The sequence below is a fragment of the Leucopleurus acutus genome (assembly GCF_964270905.1).
Source record: "Leucopleurus acutus genome assembly, chromosome: 14".
In the NCBI taxonomy this organism is placed as follows: domain Eukaryota; kingdom Metazoa; phylum Chordata; class Mammalia; order Artiodactyla; family Delphinidae; genus Leucopleurus; species Leucopleurus acutus.
In genome coordinates this window covers 71,641,663-71,661,729 of record NC_139156.1, presented here as the reverse complement: position 1 = coordinate 71,661,729, position 20,067 = coordinate 71,641,663, and the positions used below count along the sequence as shown (strand labels likewise).

The 20,067-nt window shown below is 38.7% G+C and overlaps 1 protein-coding gene across 3 annotated transcripts; it reads left to right on the top strand.

The window, feature by feature from the left end:
* Positions 1 to 4,859: 4,859 nt before the first annotated feature.
* Positions 4,860 to 20,067, top strand: CDK1 (cyclin dependent kinase 1; the record flags this gene model as incomplete). Of its 3 annotated transcripts, none has more annotated exons than XM_082854065.1 (7): positions 4,860 to 4,896; positions 7,235 to 7,391; positions 8,202 to 8,325; positions 11,065 to 11,235; positions 12,413 to 12,576; positions 12,687 to 12,828; positions 19,936 to 20,067. In XM_082854065.1, 7 exons carry the CDS (start codon positions 4,860 to 4,862, stop codon positions 20,065 to 20,067), a joined length of 927 nt encoding a protein of 308 aa, XP_082710191.1. The 3 variants fall into 3 exon arrangements, with proteins under 3 accessions (XP_082710191.1, XP_082710192.1, XP_082710193.1); XM_082854066.1 differs by lacking the exon at positions 19,936 to 20,067 and adding an exon at positions 15,538 to 15,636; XM_082854067.1 differs by lacking the exons at positions 11,065 to 11,235; positions 19,936 to 20,067 and adding an exon at positions 15,538 to 15,636.

The window sequence follows — 20,067 nt, the reverse complement described above, 5'->3', positions numbered from 1 at the left end:
AATCCCACAGTGAGGGCTCCACGCTCACGGTCTTATTTAATTTCTTCCCCAAGGCGCCATCTCTAAACAACATCACACTGAGCCAGAGGCTGCAAGATATGGATGGGAGGGAAGGGGTAGTGGAGAGAAACATAATTCAGTTCACAGTAACACATATCTCAAAAGAAAACAAAACTTGGGTGCAGTACCAATGGATCTTTTTTTTTCCCCCTTCTAAATGGAGGTTGCCAAAATATAAATATGGAACTTTGGGGAGCATATGCCTTTCCATCCTCTCCTCTTTAGTTTTTTTCCACGCCACTTCCAGAATTGGTCTAAGATATTGTGCCAAGGCTGTAGGTCTCCTGAGCAGCCCCTTAGAACAATATTCAGGGCTCGTCAAGATTCTGACTCCAATTTCCCTTCCCTGTTTATCACCTAAAGAGCCCTACACCCTCTGATGCAGGTACCCTGAATAACCCGGGCAGACTTCAGTGCTTTACTCATGCAACTTCCTCTGTGTGGAAGGCTCACTCCACAATTCCTTCTCCAGTGTTCCTTCAAATGTCACATCCTCTGCTTGAATTAGTCATTTCCTGGTCGGTGTTTTCATATCAGCTTATAGTAGAACGTACAACCTCAGTGCTAGAAGCAAATTATAAGTAATGGTTGTGTTCTCCCACCCCCAACACCTAGAGCAGAAGTATCTGACTTATTTTTTGTGACACTGAATAGAAGTTGGCCCAATGTACAATAAACTGTATTTGCTAAGATGATAGCCTGAACTTACAATAACCCTGAAACTTTAAAAAGAAAGACAGCCAAAACAAACAAAAAAAGACAAGTGACACACGCAAAAAAGAGAGATAACAGAGTTAAATTTTTTTTTTTGGCTTTGCCACCGGACTTGTAGGACCTTAGTTCCCCGACCAGGGATTGAACCCAGGTCCACCGTAGTGAAAGTGCAGAGTCCTAACCACTGGATTGCCAAGAAATTCCCCCTGAGTTAAATTTAAATAAAAATCTAGCCTCAGAGCTATGGAAGCTTGTGGTCTTCTTTACGTTGAATGTAAAATGTATATAATGAATTACTAGCTGTTTTTAGATGATATAAATTGAATCCCTTGCTTAGGCCTCCCAGAGAGAAAGCTATATATATATTTATTTGTTAAAATTACTTAAAAGTAATAGACTAGCAGAGAAGAGTCTTCTGTAGAGCACTTCTCTGGGGCAGTTTTTATTTAAAATGTGAATTTGCGATTTTAAAAATAAGTTTTAGAAGTTATTAGGTTCAGGCCAAGATTTCCCAGTCCCCTACTTCCACCCTGAATCCCAGATGCTCTGCTTCTGTTACCCAGTAGCACAACATTGCCAAGGCTGAGTGTTTGTGCCACATATACGGCCAGATGACAGATGCTGCTCCTTGTGTAACAAGGTATTAAACACTTAAATGCATGTGATATGCTAGTTCCATTGCTTATCCTAATCTGGGTCATCTAATATGTAATTGTAGCGGTCATGGTAATCAATCTTTGTTCTAGGTCCCTTAGAGTCAGTGCAAAGACTCTTATTATCTCCAGTTCTATTTTACTTTTTTCTTTTCTTTTCTTTTCTTTTTTGCGGTACGTGGGCCTCTCACTGTTGTGGCCTCTCCCGTTGCAGAGCACAGGGTCCGGACGCGTAGGCTCAGCGGCCATGGCTCACGGGCCCAGCCGCTCCGCGGCATGTGGGATCCTCCGGACAGGGGCACGAACCCACGTCCCCTGCATCGGCAGGCGGACTCTCAACCACTGCACCACCAGGGAAGCCCTACTTTTTTATTTTCTTAAAGACTTCACAATGATGACCAAGTGCAGTAATCTCTCTTTAGGATACAGTGGAGGGCAACGAAAGAATTTGGGGATACTGGATTATTTAAAGTGTAATTTAGATCTCTTTTTCTTCCCCCGCAGAAGTGCAAATTTTTGTGTTTTAAAGAACATTTAAAATTCTGATGTGAGAATATTTTAAAATTTTAAAAAAGAAAAATTTTGTTTTTAATTTTTAAATAAAATGTTAAATAGATTAAAAATTTTAAATAAAAAAGTGAGGTAAAAACGTAGCACAGCCATATATATATGTGTGTAATGTAGAAAAAAGGTATCTAAGTCCTCTATCTATATATATAGGAAAATTTTCTTTACATTATTGAGGACATCTTTCCTAGCTTTCTGTTATCTCCTCCTTAAGGTAACCAAAATGTGCTCCTTTGGCCCAGCCTGAGAATCATTAATTTAGAAAAAAATAAATATACACTAGCTTTAAGTATTAGAAGTGAAAGTAATGGGATTTGGATTGCGTGTAGTATCGCTTTTGTGATGAGTTATTTGATTACAATAAATTTTAATTGTGCCAATATTGGGAGGGGGGAAAACACCAACCCACAGCGAACAGCAGGTTTCTGATGACTAGAAACAGTAAGACGACACTTTCTTGGAATGAAAGACGGCGCTTGCGCTCAGACTCAGTGGGCGCCCGCCCTCCTGCTTTTTCTCCAGCCGCCGTTTCCTCCGCCTTTCGCGCTCTAGCCACCCGGAAAGCCCAGCCTAAGGGAAGCTGAGCATTGATTGGCTTCTTTGAAAGTCTACGGGATACCTGATTGGTGGATCCAGGACCCTTTAGCGCGGTGAGTTTGAAACTGCTCGCACTTCTCTTCAAAGCTGGCGCTTCGAAGTTAGGGGAGAGCGCCGCTGACGTGATAGCCGCCGCCGCTTTCGCCGGGGGATAATAAGCCGGGTAGAGTTGCCGGGGTCAGGGTCATGCCTATGGGGCGTCGACTCGGCAGGCCGGCGTCGACTCGCGGGCCTCGGAGGGGGTGTATTACGGAACCGGGTGATAATTAGGCGGCTGGGGTCTGCGTGCGGCCAGGCCGGGCCTTCACCTGGGGTCCGGGGCCTGGGCGTGGGAGCGACGCCGGCCGGCTCTAGCGGGAGGCTTGTGGGAGCCCAGCCCCGGCGGGGTTACTCCGGCAGGGCTGGGGTTGCCCTGGCCTTGGAGTTGCAGTCTGGGGTCACGCGGGTGGCTGAGGAGGCTCCCGGGTCCTGATTGAAGCCAAATCCGTGCCTTGGTTGGACGACGCCGAGCGCTTGCGGAGTGCCAGGCTCGGCCCTCGGCCCTGCAGCTCCCGCCCGTCCGCGGTGCGTCCTGCCCTCGCCTCCGGGGGTGGAAAGCAAGACCGCACCTGGGTCAGGTACCCAAGCCCGTTCCCAATCACAGGCTGTCCCGGAAAACCGATCGGATGAACTACCTTGTGCGCCGTCTCAGGCTTGCCTCTGTGCCCATGACCCCAGCCCTCCTAGAGCTTTTAAGAACACTTAGGCAAGGCATAGAACACTAGAGAACTTGGATTTTTTGTTGTCGTCGTCGTCGTTTTTATTTTATGCTTGGTGGTGGTTACATTCTATGGAATTGGCAAAAAGTGGAAATCTAAGAAATGCCGAGAGTTAGAAACGTGTGTTTTTAAATCCTTTAATCAATTTTTATTTAATACTAAAGTTACCAATGTGCACGTCTTGCTTCCTCTAACGACCTGGAGGTCTCTGGGTGGATTAAGCCGCTGGTATTTTACATCCTGCCACGTACAGGGGGCTTTCAAAAGCTATGCTGAGGCCGCATCCTTTATTTAAAATAGTTACAACCAGGAAAGGGTGGAAGAGTAAGCTTTGAAATTGGGTTGGTTTTCAGTTATTTGTCTAAAGTGAGCTCAGCAATTTCATTGTGCTTTAGGCATATTACATCTGGATATTGAAGAAAAGATAATTATCCTAATCGTCCACTGTCATTTGTAAAATTAACCATTTTTAAGATGGCCAGGGTAGTGCAATTTTGTTCATTTAAAAAGATTTATCTCTACTTATTTCTGGAATGATTTTGAAGAAGAATGTGAGAAACATAACTTAAGGGTCAATATAACCTCAGGCTCAGTGACCTTTATATATGGTTTCATCGGTGATGTATTATAAAATGATGCTTTGGGCTGCTGGAGCTATTTTTCATTGCAAACTTACCAACCAAGACTTACCAGGAAGTCTTGAGTAACTGGTTGTCATTTCAGCTCTTTTTTTTTTTTTTTTTTAACCATTCTTTGTGATTCAAGTATATGGCTTTTTACTTTGTTCTTGACATTTCTGTGGGGTATAATTAGATTTTATGTGTGGAATTGCACTTTTTCTTTTAGAGTGCTTAGTGATCTTTCCTACCTTACAAAAAGTACCTTGAAACTTTTTGTCATGTTTGTGTTATGTGACTGCTGACAACAGGAGAAAGATTAAAACTGTCACTTGAGCAAGTTGAAACACGTATACTTTTCGCTGCTTTAAACCCTCTAATGGGTGAGCAGTGTGACCACATTTTAGCTCCCTACTCATGTCTTTCAAAAAAAATTTTTTTTAATTATCTTCATAAAAATATAAAGCTGTACAAATTCAGTCAAATAACCTTGTTAAAATATTTGGGTATAACTGGCACACACTGGTGCTCCCTTAGAAGTGTTACATAAAGAGAACATCTGGGATGTGTTTGGGAAGAATAGGTAAGTCCATGTGTGAATTTGAGGGTTAATTTGGAAGAGGCTAAATGTTACACTGGTATAGGATATACAAATATTTCCAATGTTTCAGAAACTAAGAAGGGTGGGAGAGTCTTTGAGTTCTTTCCCTTCTAACTATTGTTCTAATATAATAGCTAATATTCATGGGAAATTAATACTGCACTAGGCACTGTGGGAAATGCTTTACTTATAGTATCTCATTAATAACGTAAAAGCACGCTTTGAGTTAGTGACATGTAATCAAATCAGCTTTTCCTCTCATTTTAGGATCTACCATACCCATTGATTAACTATGGAAGACTATACCAAAATAGAGAAAATTGGAGAAGGTGAGTGGTTTTAATAATATAAAAGGATTTTTTAAAAATGATTTAATGATGCTGTAATGTCCTTGACATGAAGACATGTAAATATTCATTAAAATCTAATCTTTGGGACTTCCCTGGTGGCGCAGTGGTTAAGAATCCACCTGCCAATGCAGGGGACACGGGTTCGAGCCCTGGTCTGGGATGATCCCACATGCCATGGAGCAACTAAGCCCATGCGCCACTACTGAGCCTGCGCTCTAGAGCCCGCGAGCCACAACTACTGAAGCCCGTGCGCCTAGAGCTCGTGCTCTGCAACAAGAGAAGCCACTGCAATGAGAAGCCCACGCACTGCAACGAAGAGCAGCCCCTGCTCGCCCCAACTAGAGAGAAAGCTTGTGCACAGCAACGAAGACCCAATGCAGCCAAAAATAAAAAAATTAATTAACTAGTTAGTTTTTTAAAATCCAATCTTTCAGGTACATCTAACAGTATATTAGTGCATTAATACATATGTTCTCTACATAATAAAACACAAAAATGTTCACATTTCAAGAGAATTGGAATTATTCTGACATGTCTCCCCAACAGCCCCCTTCCAATAATCTTACATCCTTCTAATACTAAATGCTTAAAGCAATATTTGTATTTTGAAAACACTATTGATATCTTGTAGGTGTGTTGGGAAGGGTGTTAGGGCAGTGGAATTATGTGCTTTACTTCTAAATACTTCTGCATATATACTTGAAGTTCTAGTCAGGGTCATGCATTTCATTTGGTGGTTAATGTCTCCTTAATGTCTTCTGATTTAGAATTGTCCCCCTGACTTTTCCCCTCTGACATTGAGTTTTTGACAGCCCAATTCATTTCTTAAATATATCCAGACTTTTCTTATTTCAATTATTACAAAGTTGTTCTCTAGTTTCTTCTGAATAACAAAAATCTGAGTGTTGTTACATTAGTCTTGGAACTCCTTCCTGTCTTAAGGAAATGTCTTTTTAGATTGTAGAGAACATAGCTATATCCATGATGTGGAACCTTAGTTGGCATTTAGTAGGCACTCTGTAAACATTTGTTGATCAAAGGTTTTTCTCTTTACCGTTCAGTCTCCATAACTTGTCCATATCGAACATTTTAAAATTTTATAATGCTTAGTTCATTTCAGAGCCCATACCTTGTATGTCACAAATAATTTTTGGTAATTAACCAGTGGAATCACTGTGCTCTGTTTAACTAGCGCTCTATTCCAGTAGTTCATTGAGAAGTGATATGGTTCAAAAAGAGTCAGAAGAGAGACAAAGAGCACTTGTGATGTCTAAAACTCAATTCAGTACATATCAAGGAACCTAATTGGTGGCACAGTGGTTAAGACTCTGCGCTCCCAATGCGGGGGGCCCGGGTTCGATCCCTGGTCAGGGGACTAGATCACACATGCATGCCTCAACTGAGAGTTTGCAAGCCACAACTAAGGAGCCCGTGTGCCGCAACTAAGGAACCAGCAAGCTAAAACTAAGACCCAGTGCAACCAAATAAATAAATATATATTTTAGAATGCATATCTAGTGTTTGCTATAAGTTTATCAGTGGTTGTTGTGAGTAAATTTTAGGACCAGGTGAATGTTGTACACTTGAGGGAGAGGTAAGCATACTTAAAAAAAGCTCTGAATTTACCATTAACAGTTTATTTGACTATATTATGCAAATGACTGATCTTCCTGAGTGGGGTCTGCTCCAGGATCCCTGTCAATGTCAGTATTGACATTGTTGCTCATTATCTGAAGCCCATATCTCAGAATCAGTGTTCTCAGCTTCCAAATGGATGTGAGGCTTTCTGCTATATAGTAGCTAATATGAGCTTGAATAGATCAAATATTTAATAAAATATTTTATCCTCATTCTTTTCTAGATGAGGATTGTTGACTGTATATTTGAAATGTATGAAGCACTCTATATGAAGTTTTCTGAAAGTGTCACAGTGACTCCTGTTAGTAATATTTCCTGAGCCCAAATCTTTGCACTGTATTTTATGCCTACCTTGTTGCCAGGTAGGATATTTGACAGGAGATACATTCCAATCTGCAAACGATCCTTTTTCTCTAAAATGTGCTGGAAAATTACTGGTAATTTAAATGTATGGGAAACCTGTGATGACTATATGAATTCTCTAAACTACAGCCATGATAGGTTTTAGTTACCTTCAGTGTTGTTTTGGAAGTGATGAGGGTATAATTATGACTAAGATGCTTCCTATCTGGCCACAGCAGACATTTCTATCATGTGACACCTTATGGGATTCAGTCATTTTTAAAATCTTTTTTAGTTTGTGGAGGTTGTCACATAGCAGACACTTTGTCTATTTCAGGTACCTATGGAGTTGTGTATAAGGGTAGACACAAAACTACAGGTCAAGTGGTAGCCATGAAGAAAATCAGACTAGAAAGTGAAGAGGAAGGAGTTCCTAGTACTGCAATTCGGGAAATATCTCTATTAAAAGAACTTCGTCATCCAAATATAGTCAGGTATGGTGTAATATCTGAATTTGAATCATTTTCCGCATACTATTTCAAAATGTGAATTTCATTGTGGAAACTTTTACATTTGCTTAATTTCTGGTGTAACCTTGCTGAGCTGACTAGAACCCTACTATTTTTGTTCATTGAGAATGCTGGGCATAGAAAAAAAGGCTGGTAAAGCAGGAACAGAGTTAGAGGAGCTTGGTGATGAAGATTAGTAGTGGGGGCTGGAAAATCAGGGTAAACTGGTCAAGGGAGAAAAGGAAGTCTTTCACAGAGCTTTGACACTGCTCCCACTCTGAGAGCTCTGATCCTTAAAGACTCCTTAATCAGAGACCTGAGACAGGTAGATAGGTCAGATGAAGAAAAACTTTTTCTTTCCAAGTATTTGGACTGGCATCTTTCCAAATCGGGATTTAACTGCGTTTTCCTGGGGCTAGAGGTAGTGAGCAACTAGTGAAGTCAGATGCTGTTGTTTCTGTTATTTACCTCAATGGAAAGACAAGCTCTGAGCAACAAGCAGTCAACCTAGAAACGTTCTTCTGGAGTAGAAGCCGCTCGCCATTTAGCGCCTAATATAATATGACTTGATTTTCAAGTGCTGCCCTGAGGTTCCTTTCTCGAGTTCTAGGTTAGTGCTACGGTTTTCACAACTAGGGAAGCTACCACCTCTTCTTTCCCAAAACAGTATAGTAAAATTTCTTATGGCCCTACTTTTTGTAACAGCAACTGTGAAATGTATAGAAATAATTTTATTTTGTGAGAGGTCAAAAATGTTAGTGTTTTAAATTTTCATATAATCATTTTATTCTTCAGTCTTCAAGATGTGCTTATGCAGGATTCCAGGTTATATCTCATCTTTGAATTCCTTTCCATGGATCTCAAGAAATACTTGGATTCTATCCCTCCTGGTCAGTTCATGGATCCTTCACTTGTTAAGGTAAGAATCTTGCCTAATTTTATTAGTATTTTTCCACTGTGAATGTAAAGTGTTTACTCTGTAGAAGTCCCTGTGTTTCATGAAAATGTGCTTGGAAAAAGTGTTAGAAAGTAGAACGAGGAAGAAAAGAATATTTTGTTTTCTCCCACACAGTTAGTCTATGGGTTAGGTTGTTAATGGTTACCCATTTTATTACTAGATAGTGCTTCTAGCTGTAAAGTGAAAAGTAGTGCCTGAGATAACAAAAGTAATAAGTACATATTCCATTGTTGGAAGCTAGGATATTCTGGTCTTTATTTGGCAGTCAGGTACATGTAAAACAAAGTAGCAAAAGCCTGGGGCGGGGTGATGGTGGCAGGCGGTTTCATTTTATTCTGGTTTTAAATATATTTTGGTTAATTTATTTTAGACATTAAATTTCATTTAAATTTTAAATGTGTAATTATCCTTACACCATCTCTACCAAACCTCTCCTTAGAGGTAGGCATTCTTTTTTTTTTTTTTAAATATCTTTATTGGAGTATAATTGCTTTACATTGCTGTGTTAGTTTCTGCTGTATAACAAAGTGAATCAGCTATACGTATACATATATCCCTATATCCCCTCCCTCTTGCGTCTCCCTCCTGTCCTACCCCTCTAGCTGGTCACAAAGCACGGAGCTGATCTCCCTGTGTAGCCATTGTTTTATTAGTAATCTTAGAGATACTTATATGTCAACTTTGTATGTGTATATACATATACTGTTTTTATAAAAATGGGATTATATATATTTATATATATATATATATGCATTACTTTCCCTTTTCTGTGTAAAACATTATTCGACCATAGGTCTACCTGTCTTTCTAATTTTTTTTTTTTTTACTCAGAAACATTATTTATTTTTGACATCCATCTATATCTTAACGTAACTGTAATGAGTATTCCTTGTAATATCACCTCGTAGGGAAATCCCCACTATGATTTTTTCTTCAATTCCATTTTGTTCAGGAGTCTTCCTAATTTTTGATACAGTTATGTAAACCAGTTCCACACTGGTGGACATTGAAATTGTTTTCCAGCTTGGTGATTCATGCCCTTATGGTCAGTGCTGCAGTGAATATCTTTATGTCTTCATATACATCTTCATAGGATGGATTCTCACAGGTGGAATCAATGGGTTGAAGATGTTTATTTACACTTAAAATCTTGATAGAGAGTGCCATTTGCCCTCTAAAAAATTAGAGCAATTTACTCTTAAACATCATGGTGTGTATTTTCTTTTAATACCTCACTGTTGAAACTTGTTTTTATCAATCTTTTTGATAATAATCTATTATGTGAAAAAGACTAATATCATTTTGCATGTCATTTAACATTTTTTCATTTCTTAGCCATTTTATAAACAGCCTATACATATTCTTCACTGATGATCCTGTTAGGATATTTTTTCCACTGGTTTCTAAGAGCCTCTTATCAGTAACATGTTGATAATAGTTCTTTTATTCCTTTTTTTTGTCTTTTGATTTGTTAATGGAGTACACTGTTAGTAATTTTTATAATTTAACAATCTTATACATGACTTTTGGACTTTGAGATTTTTTATGTCTTATTTAAGTCTTCCTCACTCAAAGATCACATGTATTAGAACAATACATGGCAATGTTTTTCTAGTAGTTCTAGTAGATTACCCCCACCCCCTCCTTTTGTCTTAAATTCTAGATGGATCAAAGGTTTATTTTGGTGTAAGAACGAGGGTTCTTAATTTTTTTCCAAATGGCTAGCCAGTTGTTCCAACTGATTGATTTTATGTATTTTATAATTTTGAACTTTATAAGTCAATACTATAACTATGTATATTTTCTATTTCTGTAATATCCATGTTGCTTCAAATGTCAATTACATTGTCTTGGCAACAAGTATCTTATAAAACACTTCTCTGAACTTACCGAACAGGATTTTGCGATAATTGTATCTCTTTAAATACACAGTCATAATATTCTCTTTGTTGTTTCTTTTGGAGTCTGTGACCAATGTCTCCAAAGAGGAAATGAGTATGTAAAGATAAAAGGCTGAAATGGAAAAGACTAACCTTATTCAAGGTAGAAATAGAGTTGCTATAATTATATAAAACAAAAGTTTAAGAAAATTTCTATATAGAAAACTAACTTAAGAATTAGGGGCCAAAATAAGTAAAAGAAGAATAAGTGAGTTCATAAACATGTGCCCATAAGGTGAATATCTTTGTCATAGGTATACAAACATGAATACCTTATATAAATGGGCTTCCCACCCCCAAATACTTCCTGTTAGTCTCAAATTGCCTGAGAACTTTTTTTTTTTTTAATTTTTATTTACTTATTTTTGCTGTGTTGGGTCTTCGTTTCTGTGTGAGGGCTTTCTCTAGTTGTGGCAAGCGGGGGCCACTCTTCATCGCGGTGCACAGGCCTCTCACTATCGCAGCCTCTCTTGTTGCGGAGCACAGGCTCCAGACGCGCAGGCTCAGTAGTTGTGGCTCACGGGCCTAGTCGCTCCGCGGCATGTGGGATCCTCCCAGACCAGGGCTCGAACCCGTGTCCCCTGCATTAGCAGGCAGACTCTCAACCACTGCGCCACCAGGGAAGCCCCTGAGAACTTTTTTTGTAAATTGTTTATTTCTCTGCATTATCATTTCTCATGTCTTTGAAAGAAAGCCAAGATTATTTAGAAAATTGTTAAATGGTATGGTTAAGTTTCTAACTTATGGTTCCTTCTTCCAGAGTTATTTGTACCAAATCCTACAAGGGATTGTGTTTTGTCACTCTAGAAGAGTTCTACACAGAGACTTAAAACCTCAAAATCTATTGATTGATGATAAAGGAACAATTAAACTGGCAGATTTTGGCCTTGCCAGAGCTTTTGGAATACCTATTAGAGTATATACACATGAGGTATGTTTTTTGGTGCTTTTGTTAAGTGTGATTGCTGGATTGTTTTCTATATTCTTTAAGTCAAGAAAGAAATACTCAATCAGAAAGATTTCCACTCTGTGCCAGTATCAGTTTATTGCCTCTCTGCTCCAAAGTTATCCTTCATTGCCTGCTATGTGAAAATGTATCTGGAACCTTTTGAGTATTTTTCTTTTGCCAGTTGCTGTGATGTTACGCTTTGACAGTAGAGGGTGCTGGAGAGGCATTACAGGAAGGAGTCGTTATTCTTACTAGTCAATCTAAATCTTCCAATCCTCTGTTATAGTTACTAATCTTTTACAGTAGACTTTCCCCATTCAAATTACCATGAGATTTCTGTCTGTTGATTGGATCCTCTCTTGAAACAATAAGATTGGTTAAAAGACAGGTTTTGTTGCTTAAGTGCTACTGTTTCAGATGTATTTAGAAGCTTCTAAATATAACCAAGTTTTGTTTGTGTTATATTGATGACTTGGCATTTTGTTTGCTGTTTCTGGAGGGAAAGGGAATGTTGACTCACATAGTTAAGGATTATTGGGAAACCTTGTCTTCTGTGGAGTTGTCTACCCTTCTGCCCAAAGACTTCTCCAGATCAAAACTTAATGACAGTGCTGATCTGGTCAGATGTCTTGGCTTCTTTTAATTATTCCTTTTTATCATTTTTCCCATGGCTCTATAAATAAAGATTATTTGGTTTCCATTGGCGTAAACATTTGCCACTGACCTCCAATGTGATAAATTAGATATGCTAAAATAGTAGATTGGTGCTAGACTACTAATAAACTGTTGTTTGACTTAGTTTTGATTTTAGCATGTAATCGCTACATGCACTTGTACAGTGTCAACCCCAAATCCATTATCATTGGGCTTTTTTTTTTTTGTAAGTGAAGGCTATCTTGACTCTTTTGTTCCTCGCATTTTAATGATTTGAAAAGACTTGGTATGCTTTTTTCTTTTTCCCCCTAATGAATATAACTTAGAAATACTTCATTATTTATCTAACATTTAGTATTGTGTATAGTTAATTGACTTTTAAACACTATTATCAGAGGCAGTCAAGCAGCATTCTAAAGGACAGTCCTAATGAAATAGAAATGTTTACATTTAGGTAATTTAACGTGCCACATTTATTCCAAGTAAGATATTTTCTTTGTAATAGGTAGTAACACTCTGGTATAGATCTCCAGAAGTATTGCTGGGGTCAGCTCGCTACTCAACTCCAGTTGACATTTGGAGTATAGGTACCATATTTGCTGAATTAGCAACTAAGAAACCACTTTTCCATGGGGATTCAGAAATCGATCAACTCTTCAGAATTTTCAGGTATTTTTGTTTTATACTTGAGCTACTAAGAACTTTTATATTAACATGTATATAACAAGAGTTATGTTTATACTTTAACCATAAGTTTTTGTTTTGCTGTGGCTGTTTAGAGCTTTGGGTACTCCCAATAATGAAGTGTGGCCAGAAGTGGAATCTTTACAGGACTATAAGAATACATTTCCCAAATGGAAACCAGGAAGCTTAGCATCCCATGTCAAAAACTTGGATGAGAATGGCTTGGATCTGCTCTCGGTAAGGAATGCCCTTTATATTGACTTCAACACTGTGCATGATTCTGAATGTACTTAATTCTTTCTTTCACGTAGGAAATAGGAAGAAAACCACCATATACTGAGCCAGGCACATAACTATTATGTCTGTTATGTTTATTGCCGAAGTGAGCACATTACTAGCTCCATTTTAGATACAAAAACCACTAGTGGTTTCGAGAGGAGGATGTGGCATTTGTTCACTTTTTTTCATATATAGATTTATTTATTTATTTATTTATTTGGTTGCGTTGGGTCTTCGTTGCTGCACGCGGGCTTTCTTTAGTTGTGGCGCGCGGGGGCTACTCTTTGTTGCAGTGCGCGGGCTTCTCATTGTGGTGGATTCTCTTGTTGCAGAACTCGGACTCTAGGTGCACGGGTTTCAGTAGTTGTGGCTCACGAGCTCTAGAGTGCAGGCTCAGTAGTGGTGGCACACAGGCTTAGTTGCTCCACAGCATGTGGGATCTTCCTGGACCAGGGCTCGAACCCGTGTCCCCTAAATTGGCAGGCAGATTCTTAACCACTGCGCCACCAGGGAAGCCCTTGTTCACTTGTTTTTAATCTGATAGGTAGCTGTAGATACTCTGAAGGAGAGGATGAGGTTAATAAACCTTTAAGTTGTGGACTTGGAGTGGCCTTCCTCTCCAGGTTTTTTGTCTCAGTATTTACTGCTTTTTAGTTTAGACACAGTCGTTTTAATTTTTAAAGTCTTTACTGCATGAATTCCCATTTCTCACTTTGCCTTGTTTCCCCATCAGACAGGTTAGCAGAAGGACAAATGTAGTTCTTAAAACCTTTCCCTCTGTTATGTTGCTGTTCCCAACTAAACAGTTGTGTTCTTTAAAAACAAGATAAAAAACAAATTTGTTAGGATAATAGACCTGCCTCAGGAAATTTGTTTTAGAACAGTATTTAAATACTGAGATTTTCTTTTCTTTTCTTTTTAAACTTATTTTAAAATTTACTTTTATTTATTATTTGGCTGCATTGGGTCTTCGTTGCTGCACGCGGGCTTTCTCTAGTTGCGGTGAGCGGGAGTTACTTTTCATTGCGGTGCGCGGGCTTCTCATTGCAGCGGCTTCTCGTTGCAGAGCACGGGCTCTAGGCGCACAGGCTCAGTAGTTGTGGCTCGCGGGCTCTAGAGCACAGGCTCAGTAGTTGTGGGGCACGGGCTTAGTTGCTCTGTGGCATGTGGGATCTTCCCGGACCAGGGATCGAACCTGTGTCCCCTGCATTGGCAGGCGGATTCTTAGCCACTGCGCCACCAGGGAAGTCCAATACTGGGATTTTAGAAGGGACTAGTTTTTATGAATCTCAGGTAATGTGATTGCAAAAAAAAAAAGATTTTGACAGGTTACTAAACAAAGGAAAAAATCTACTGCTATATCATCATACACATGTTCTAACTGATCTTTGAGCCCCTTCACAATTTATAAATCATGCCACCAAATTCAGCTTAGAGTTCCCAAATGCTTACAAGTGCAGTCCAAGATCCTTTACTGCCACTCAGATATTTTGTACATTAATATTGATGATATGATGTAAAAGGCCTTCTATATTCCTGACCCAGTCTGGAATCCAATAACTTCCGTGATTCTTGAACATGAAGAATTTCACTTTAGTTAATGAAATGAAAATCATACTGTCAATCATGGTTCCTTAGTCTAGCCAGTATTGACATCTTGGACTGGCTCATTCTTTGCTGCTGGAGGCTGTCCTGTGCATTGTAAGATATTTAACAGCATCCCATTCCTCTGTCCTATAGATGCCATTAACACATTCCTCCCAGTTGTGACAACCCCAGATGTCTCCACACATTGCCGAATGTCCCCTGAGGGGCAAAGTCTCACCCAGTTGACAATCACTGCTGTAAATCCTAAGTCAGTCTTGGTTTCAAATTTCAGCTTTATCACTCTTAAACTCTATGAACTTGGGCAGGTTCCTTAACCTCTTTGAGCCTCAAAGTTCTTGTTTGTAAAGTGGGACTAATTCCTACCTTTTTGTGTGAGGATTAAGTAACATGAAACGTACAAAGCACTTAATAGAGTGCTAGCTATATAATAAGAGCTCAAATGGTAACTAGATAGTAAAAGTATCTCTGGGTCTGCTTATTGATTTAGTTTTCTTTAAGATTAATAATATTTCTTTAAGATAAATTTTAACTTTATTCAGCCTTTTCTGTTAATGTGTAAATAAACTTTAATACTAGGTTGTCTGACCATAATTCATTTAGTGACTCATTTAAACTATGTTTATAACACATTGGTTTTGTTTTTATTTGGAACTTGCTGGAAGCTACATTAGAAACCTCTATAGTTAATTGCCACCACTTCAGCAATGCTGTAAATAACTCAGGGCCATTTAATTCTCAAAGTAAATATAATTAACTAGATAATCTTTCTTCAATTTATGCCTTGGTTTTAAAACTATCTGAATGCTTGTGTCGTAAACCATAATTTATAGCAAAAAGAGGTTATCAAGATATCTATGATTTAAGGAATAGATTATTTAGAGCTAGGGGGTGAAGTAAGACATTTATGTGCTTTGGTATTAAACTAACAGAAATGTTCATTTAGTAGTTTTTCATTAAAATTATTAGCTTAGGGCTTATTGGTAGAAAAGTAAGGCGTTTTGGAGATTTTTTTAAATGGTTTATTTCTTAACCTTTTAAAAAATCTTTTTCCTCCCACAGAAAATGTTAGTCTATGATCCTGCCAAACGAATTTCTGGCAAAATGGCACTGAATCATCCATACTTTAATGATTTGGACAATCAGATTAAGAAGATGTAGCTTTCTGACAGAGTTTCCATGTGTTGTGTCGAGAACAGATAGCTGTATTTTTACTGTTAACTGTTTTTGTGTTGTGTATTTTTCTTTTCTTTGTTGTAAAATTTAAGCTGTGCCTCATCTTCTGATTTCAAAAGTGTAACTTAAAAATGTAAATACTGTTCTATATGAATTTAAATATAATAATTCTGTATATGTTTGTAGATCCCACCGTAACAACTATTTGTTACTATAATAAAACTATATAAATCTAGTACTGATGTCAGGAATTGGGAAAAATTTGAGTTAGCTTAAATCATCTAAAATCCTACAGCAGTCTGCTTTTCCTGTAGTTGGAAATACTAAACTTTACGAAAGTGTGCTAAGTTGAAAATTCATAATGCTTTGAAGTATTTTTATGCTCTGAATGTTTAAATTTTCTTGTCAGTTTCTTGCCATGTGGTAACTCTACAACCTGCCCAAAGATGAATATTTTTCTACTGGTATTTCAATTCGTGACCTAAATGTTTAGGCATTCAGATGAGAAAACTATCCAGATTTGAGAACTGATGCTTAATTTAGAGAGGTTTTTAGTAACTTATAAAACTAACATTAGCGTATGCCAAAGTTTGCTAAGTTTTACAGTCAGAGATTAAGGGCTGTCCACAGCAGGGAAGAACAGTTTAGAAAATTTATGGGCTATCCTATTTTTAGGTAGGTTATGAAAGTTATTTGTCTGAGTGAATTCTTGTGCCTTGGTCAGAGGTAATACTATACAAAGGAGTAGTGGCTTATCTTGGCTTTCAAGCCTGACTTTAAAACTCGGTTTGTAAATTTTGACATAGTTTAGTTTATTAGCAGCCTTCTTCTAGTTTATTAGCAGCCTTCTTAGAAGGTTCTAATGTAAAATTATTTAGCTAAAATCACTAGCTTTGGGAATTGTTTAATTAATAATGCTGCTTGTTGTGATTTTTACCTGTAAGCAGGCTAATTTATTTGTTATAGCCTAGAGAAATGTCTCTGAAAATAGTTTTATCATTTTTAGTGTACATCTATCCATTGTCTGCCCATAGACTCTATTTTTCCTCCTGGTTACCTATGGCTAGAATGGGCATTCTTGTGTGACTGATCCAGTTGATTGAACATGTAATGGGTGATCTACCTAATCTTGTTGTCTTAGAATTTTTGCACTTGAGGAGAAAGGATGGGTCACTTTCTTTGGCAACAGGGCTTATAAGTTGAGAGTTTTGGTGGCCTTGTCCTAGGTGCTTTGGTGGAAGCCCGCCTGCAGTAAGGGAATGCAGAGCTTGGAAGTCATTTGAGGTCATACTGTGGAGAGATTTCATGGCGGGAATTTGTTAAATGAGAGGTCACACCAAAGATTGAATTGAGATGGTGACATGGTGTATCTGCAGAATTGTGTTTTCTTACCTATGAAGTGAAGTATTGAAGTGAGTCTACTTTTCAAATTGTGCGTTGCAGCCCTTTAGCGGTTCAGGGTCAGCATTAATCAGTGATACCCTCCCCCCACCCCAAAACTACCAGTGTATCTTATATAATTTTTTCTTGGTATTTTTGTTTCAATAATATATAGATGCACTGGTGTCGCCAATGTTTGGGGCCTTGTGGACTTGGTAGAAGCAGCATGCATCCTCACTACTATTGTTCCATGCAGTCTAATTGTTTGAAAAGTCAGTAATTCATCAATTGAGAACCTACTTAGTGGACCAGGGAAATGAGATGGTAGAACACTGCCAACAGTTGCTGTAATGAGTGACCACCCTTCTGTCCTGCTCCAGCTATCTGTGTAGTCCCATGTGAAGTGTTTATGTCAGCTTCAGTGACTGGGTGAAGAGCTACTGAACTGGGTCCTCATCTCGTGCATATTTTTACATTGGCTTGTGCCATGGTGCTTCTGATTAATTTTAAAGTGGATCTTTTCTCTGAGCCAATAGTTCTTATATTTGTTGTGTGCGAGAAACACCTGAGACTAATGCTGGTCCCACCCTGAACAATTCTGAAATTGAAAATTTGTCTCTTTTCAAAATTTCCCCAGGGTGATTCTGACGTAGCCAGTTATCACCAGTTGGTGGTGAGTTTAACAACTTTGGACCGACATTTAGTTTTAGTTGTCTCAAAACTTCATGTCACCTTGCATTATCTTTAACTTGTTCTATTTCTGTTTCAGGCTGTTAGTGAGGGGAGGGGCTTGTATATTTCATCACCAATAGAAGACTTCCATATACTATGACAATTGCTCTACCTCTCATTGTCCGTAGGCTTTAGAGAAGGGTTTTTTTTGTTGTTGCTGTTAAAGTTAAAATATATAGGCAGTAATGGTGCAAAGAAGTTAATACGTAATTTGTAGTAAAATCTTACTAATTTATGTGTGGACATGGCGTATGTGAATTAAATGTTTGAAAAAAAATGATAGTGTTTTAGAGTTAATAAAAGGTCTTTTGGGGACTTGGATTAACGTACTAAAATAATTTTTAATTAGTAAAAAGTAATGTTTAAAGTACTTAAGGAGACTTGAAAGTTCTACTAGGTGGAATACACTTCCACTTTAGTGCCTTTAGCAAACTGTAGTTCATAATAGGTCAACTTCAGTTCCACACCTTTTAAATGTTGCCATATTCAAACTGAAGTCGGTGAGGTTCCATAGGACCCTAGGATCATTTTACATTTTGTGGACAGAGTAGAGACAATTAGAGATGTTTGTGGGCTATGGAGTTAAGAGAGTAGTGGGCATTGTTTAAATAAGTCTGGGACAAGATGGATAGAGTATTGAATGATTAAAGGGAAAGCGAGGGATGGAGGGATCAAGGGTGAAAGTCCCTGAAGAGGGAGGTACTTCCAACCTAAAAATAGCATCTAGTAGAAGGTTCAGTTCAGGTGGGATATTAATGGTACTGACAAGGATTGTAACTTTAGACCCTTTGGAGAAAGGAGTGAAGTTTAATGAAGTATTTGGAAGCAAGACTAGACATTTTTAGTCCCATGCTGTCATGTAAATATCAAGTTTCTAAGATGCCTTAAAAGCTTCAGAAGAGATGCATTGAGAGTCATAGACTTGTTGAGGAGGAAAAAAGGTATCACAATACCAGCATTCCTGAGAATGCTGAATTAGGGTCTCCTGGAGAGCTTGTTAAGAGATTTCTGGACCATCCCCAGCATGTGATTCAGTACATCCTGCGTAGCCACGAATATACTTTCTTAACAAGTTCCCAGGTGATGTTGCTGGTGGCCCAGGGACCACACTTTGAGAATCACTGCCTGGGTGGTTCTCAGAACTCTAGAGAACTGAACAGAAACCTAGCTATTTGGTCAGCTTATTTGTAGAGGAAACACAGAAGTGCAGAAGGAGAAACTGGCCTAGAGCCAGGCATACATTTCGAGGTTGAACTGGAATTCGAACCTAAATCTTCCATTGTCATTGAGAATTGAGAAAAGTGAACGGTGTAATGTAAAGATTCCAGTTTTAGAGCCATATTGGAACTTGGTTCCCAGTTCTGCCAATTCTGTCTGTAGCCTTGGATAAGTCACTCAACATCTCTGAATCCGTTTCCTCAGTTGCACAATGGAAATAATAAATGGGATTTATTTATATAAATACATAGGTAGGACTGTAGGATTGTTGTAAGGGATGTAGATAGGGCTGCCAGGCATCTTGCATGTATTATATAGTACATGTCTTGTCAGAATGCCCTAAATGTTCTTTTTTCAATACATTACAAAAGTTGGGCAGTTAGAGCTATTTTTCTGCCACAGTAATTGGTGCTTAAATCTGTTAAATGGCAACACAAGGTGCCCTAGATGGGGAATATGGGTAAAGTTCCTGGCACACGGTAATTCCTTTCTCCTTTGAAGTGTCAGCACTTTTTTCTTATATTACCTCTTCTGGCACTTTTACTTTCTCCCTTACTAAATTCTAAGTCCAGTGAGGGCTGGGGCCATGTCTTGTTCTTTCATCCTCACAGCCTTTGGTCTAGAACCTCAAGCATTAGACACGATCCCAGCCCTTTAAGGTTGCTCACAGGTTATGGCACCTCCCCTTCAATAACAACTGAACATCTATAGTGAGCAGCCACTGTGCTTTACATACATTCCCTGTCTTTCCCAGCAACCTTGTAAGGGAGCGGGCAACTTTACCTTACAGAGATGGTGAAACTAAGATTCGTTGAGCATAAATAATTTGCCAAAGGTCTCGATGCTAGTAAACGCTGGAGCGAGGATCTGGGGGCTTTCTGGCTTCACATTGTTCTCTTTCCATGGCATCATGTTGTTTCCCACAATAAACCGATAAAGTGAACATGTGTTTAGTTTCTAAAGCTTAAGAAGAAAGAACCTGAAGAAGGCAGGCAAATGCTAAAGCCAGCGCAGCCCAGATGCCAAGGAGCACCCAGCTCAGGGCTGTGCAAACCAGCCCTCACAGGCCTGCAAGCCCCTCATTAG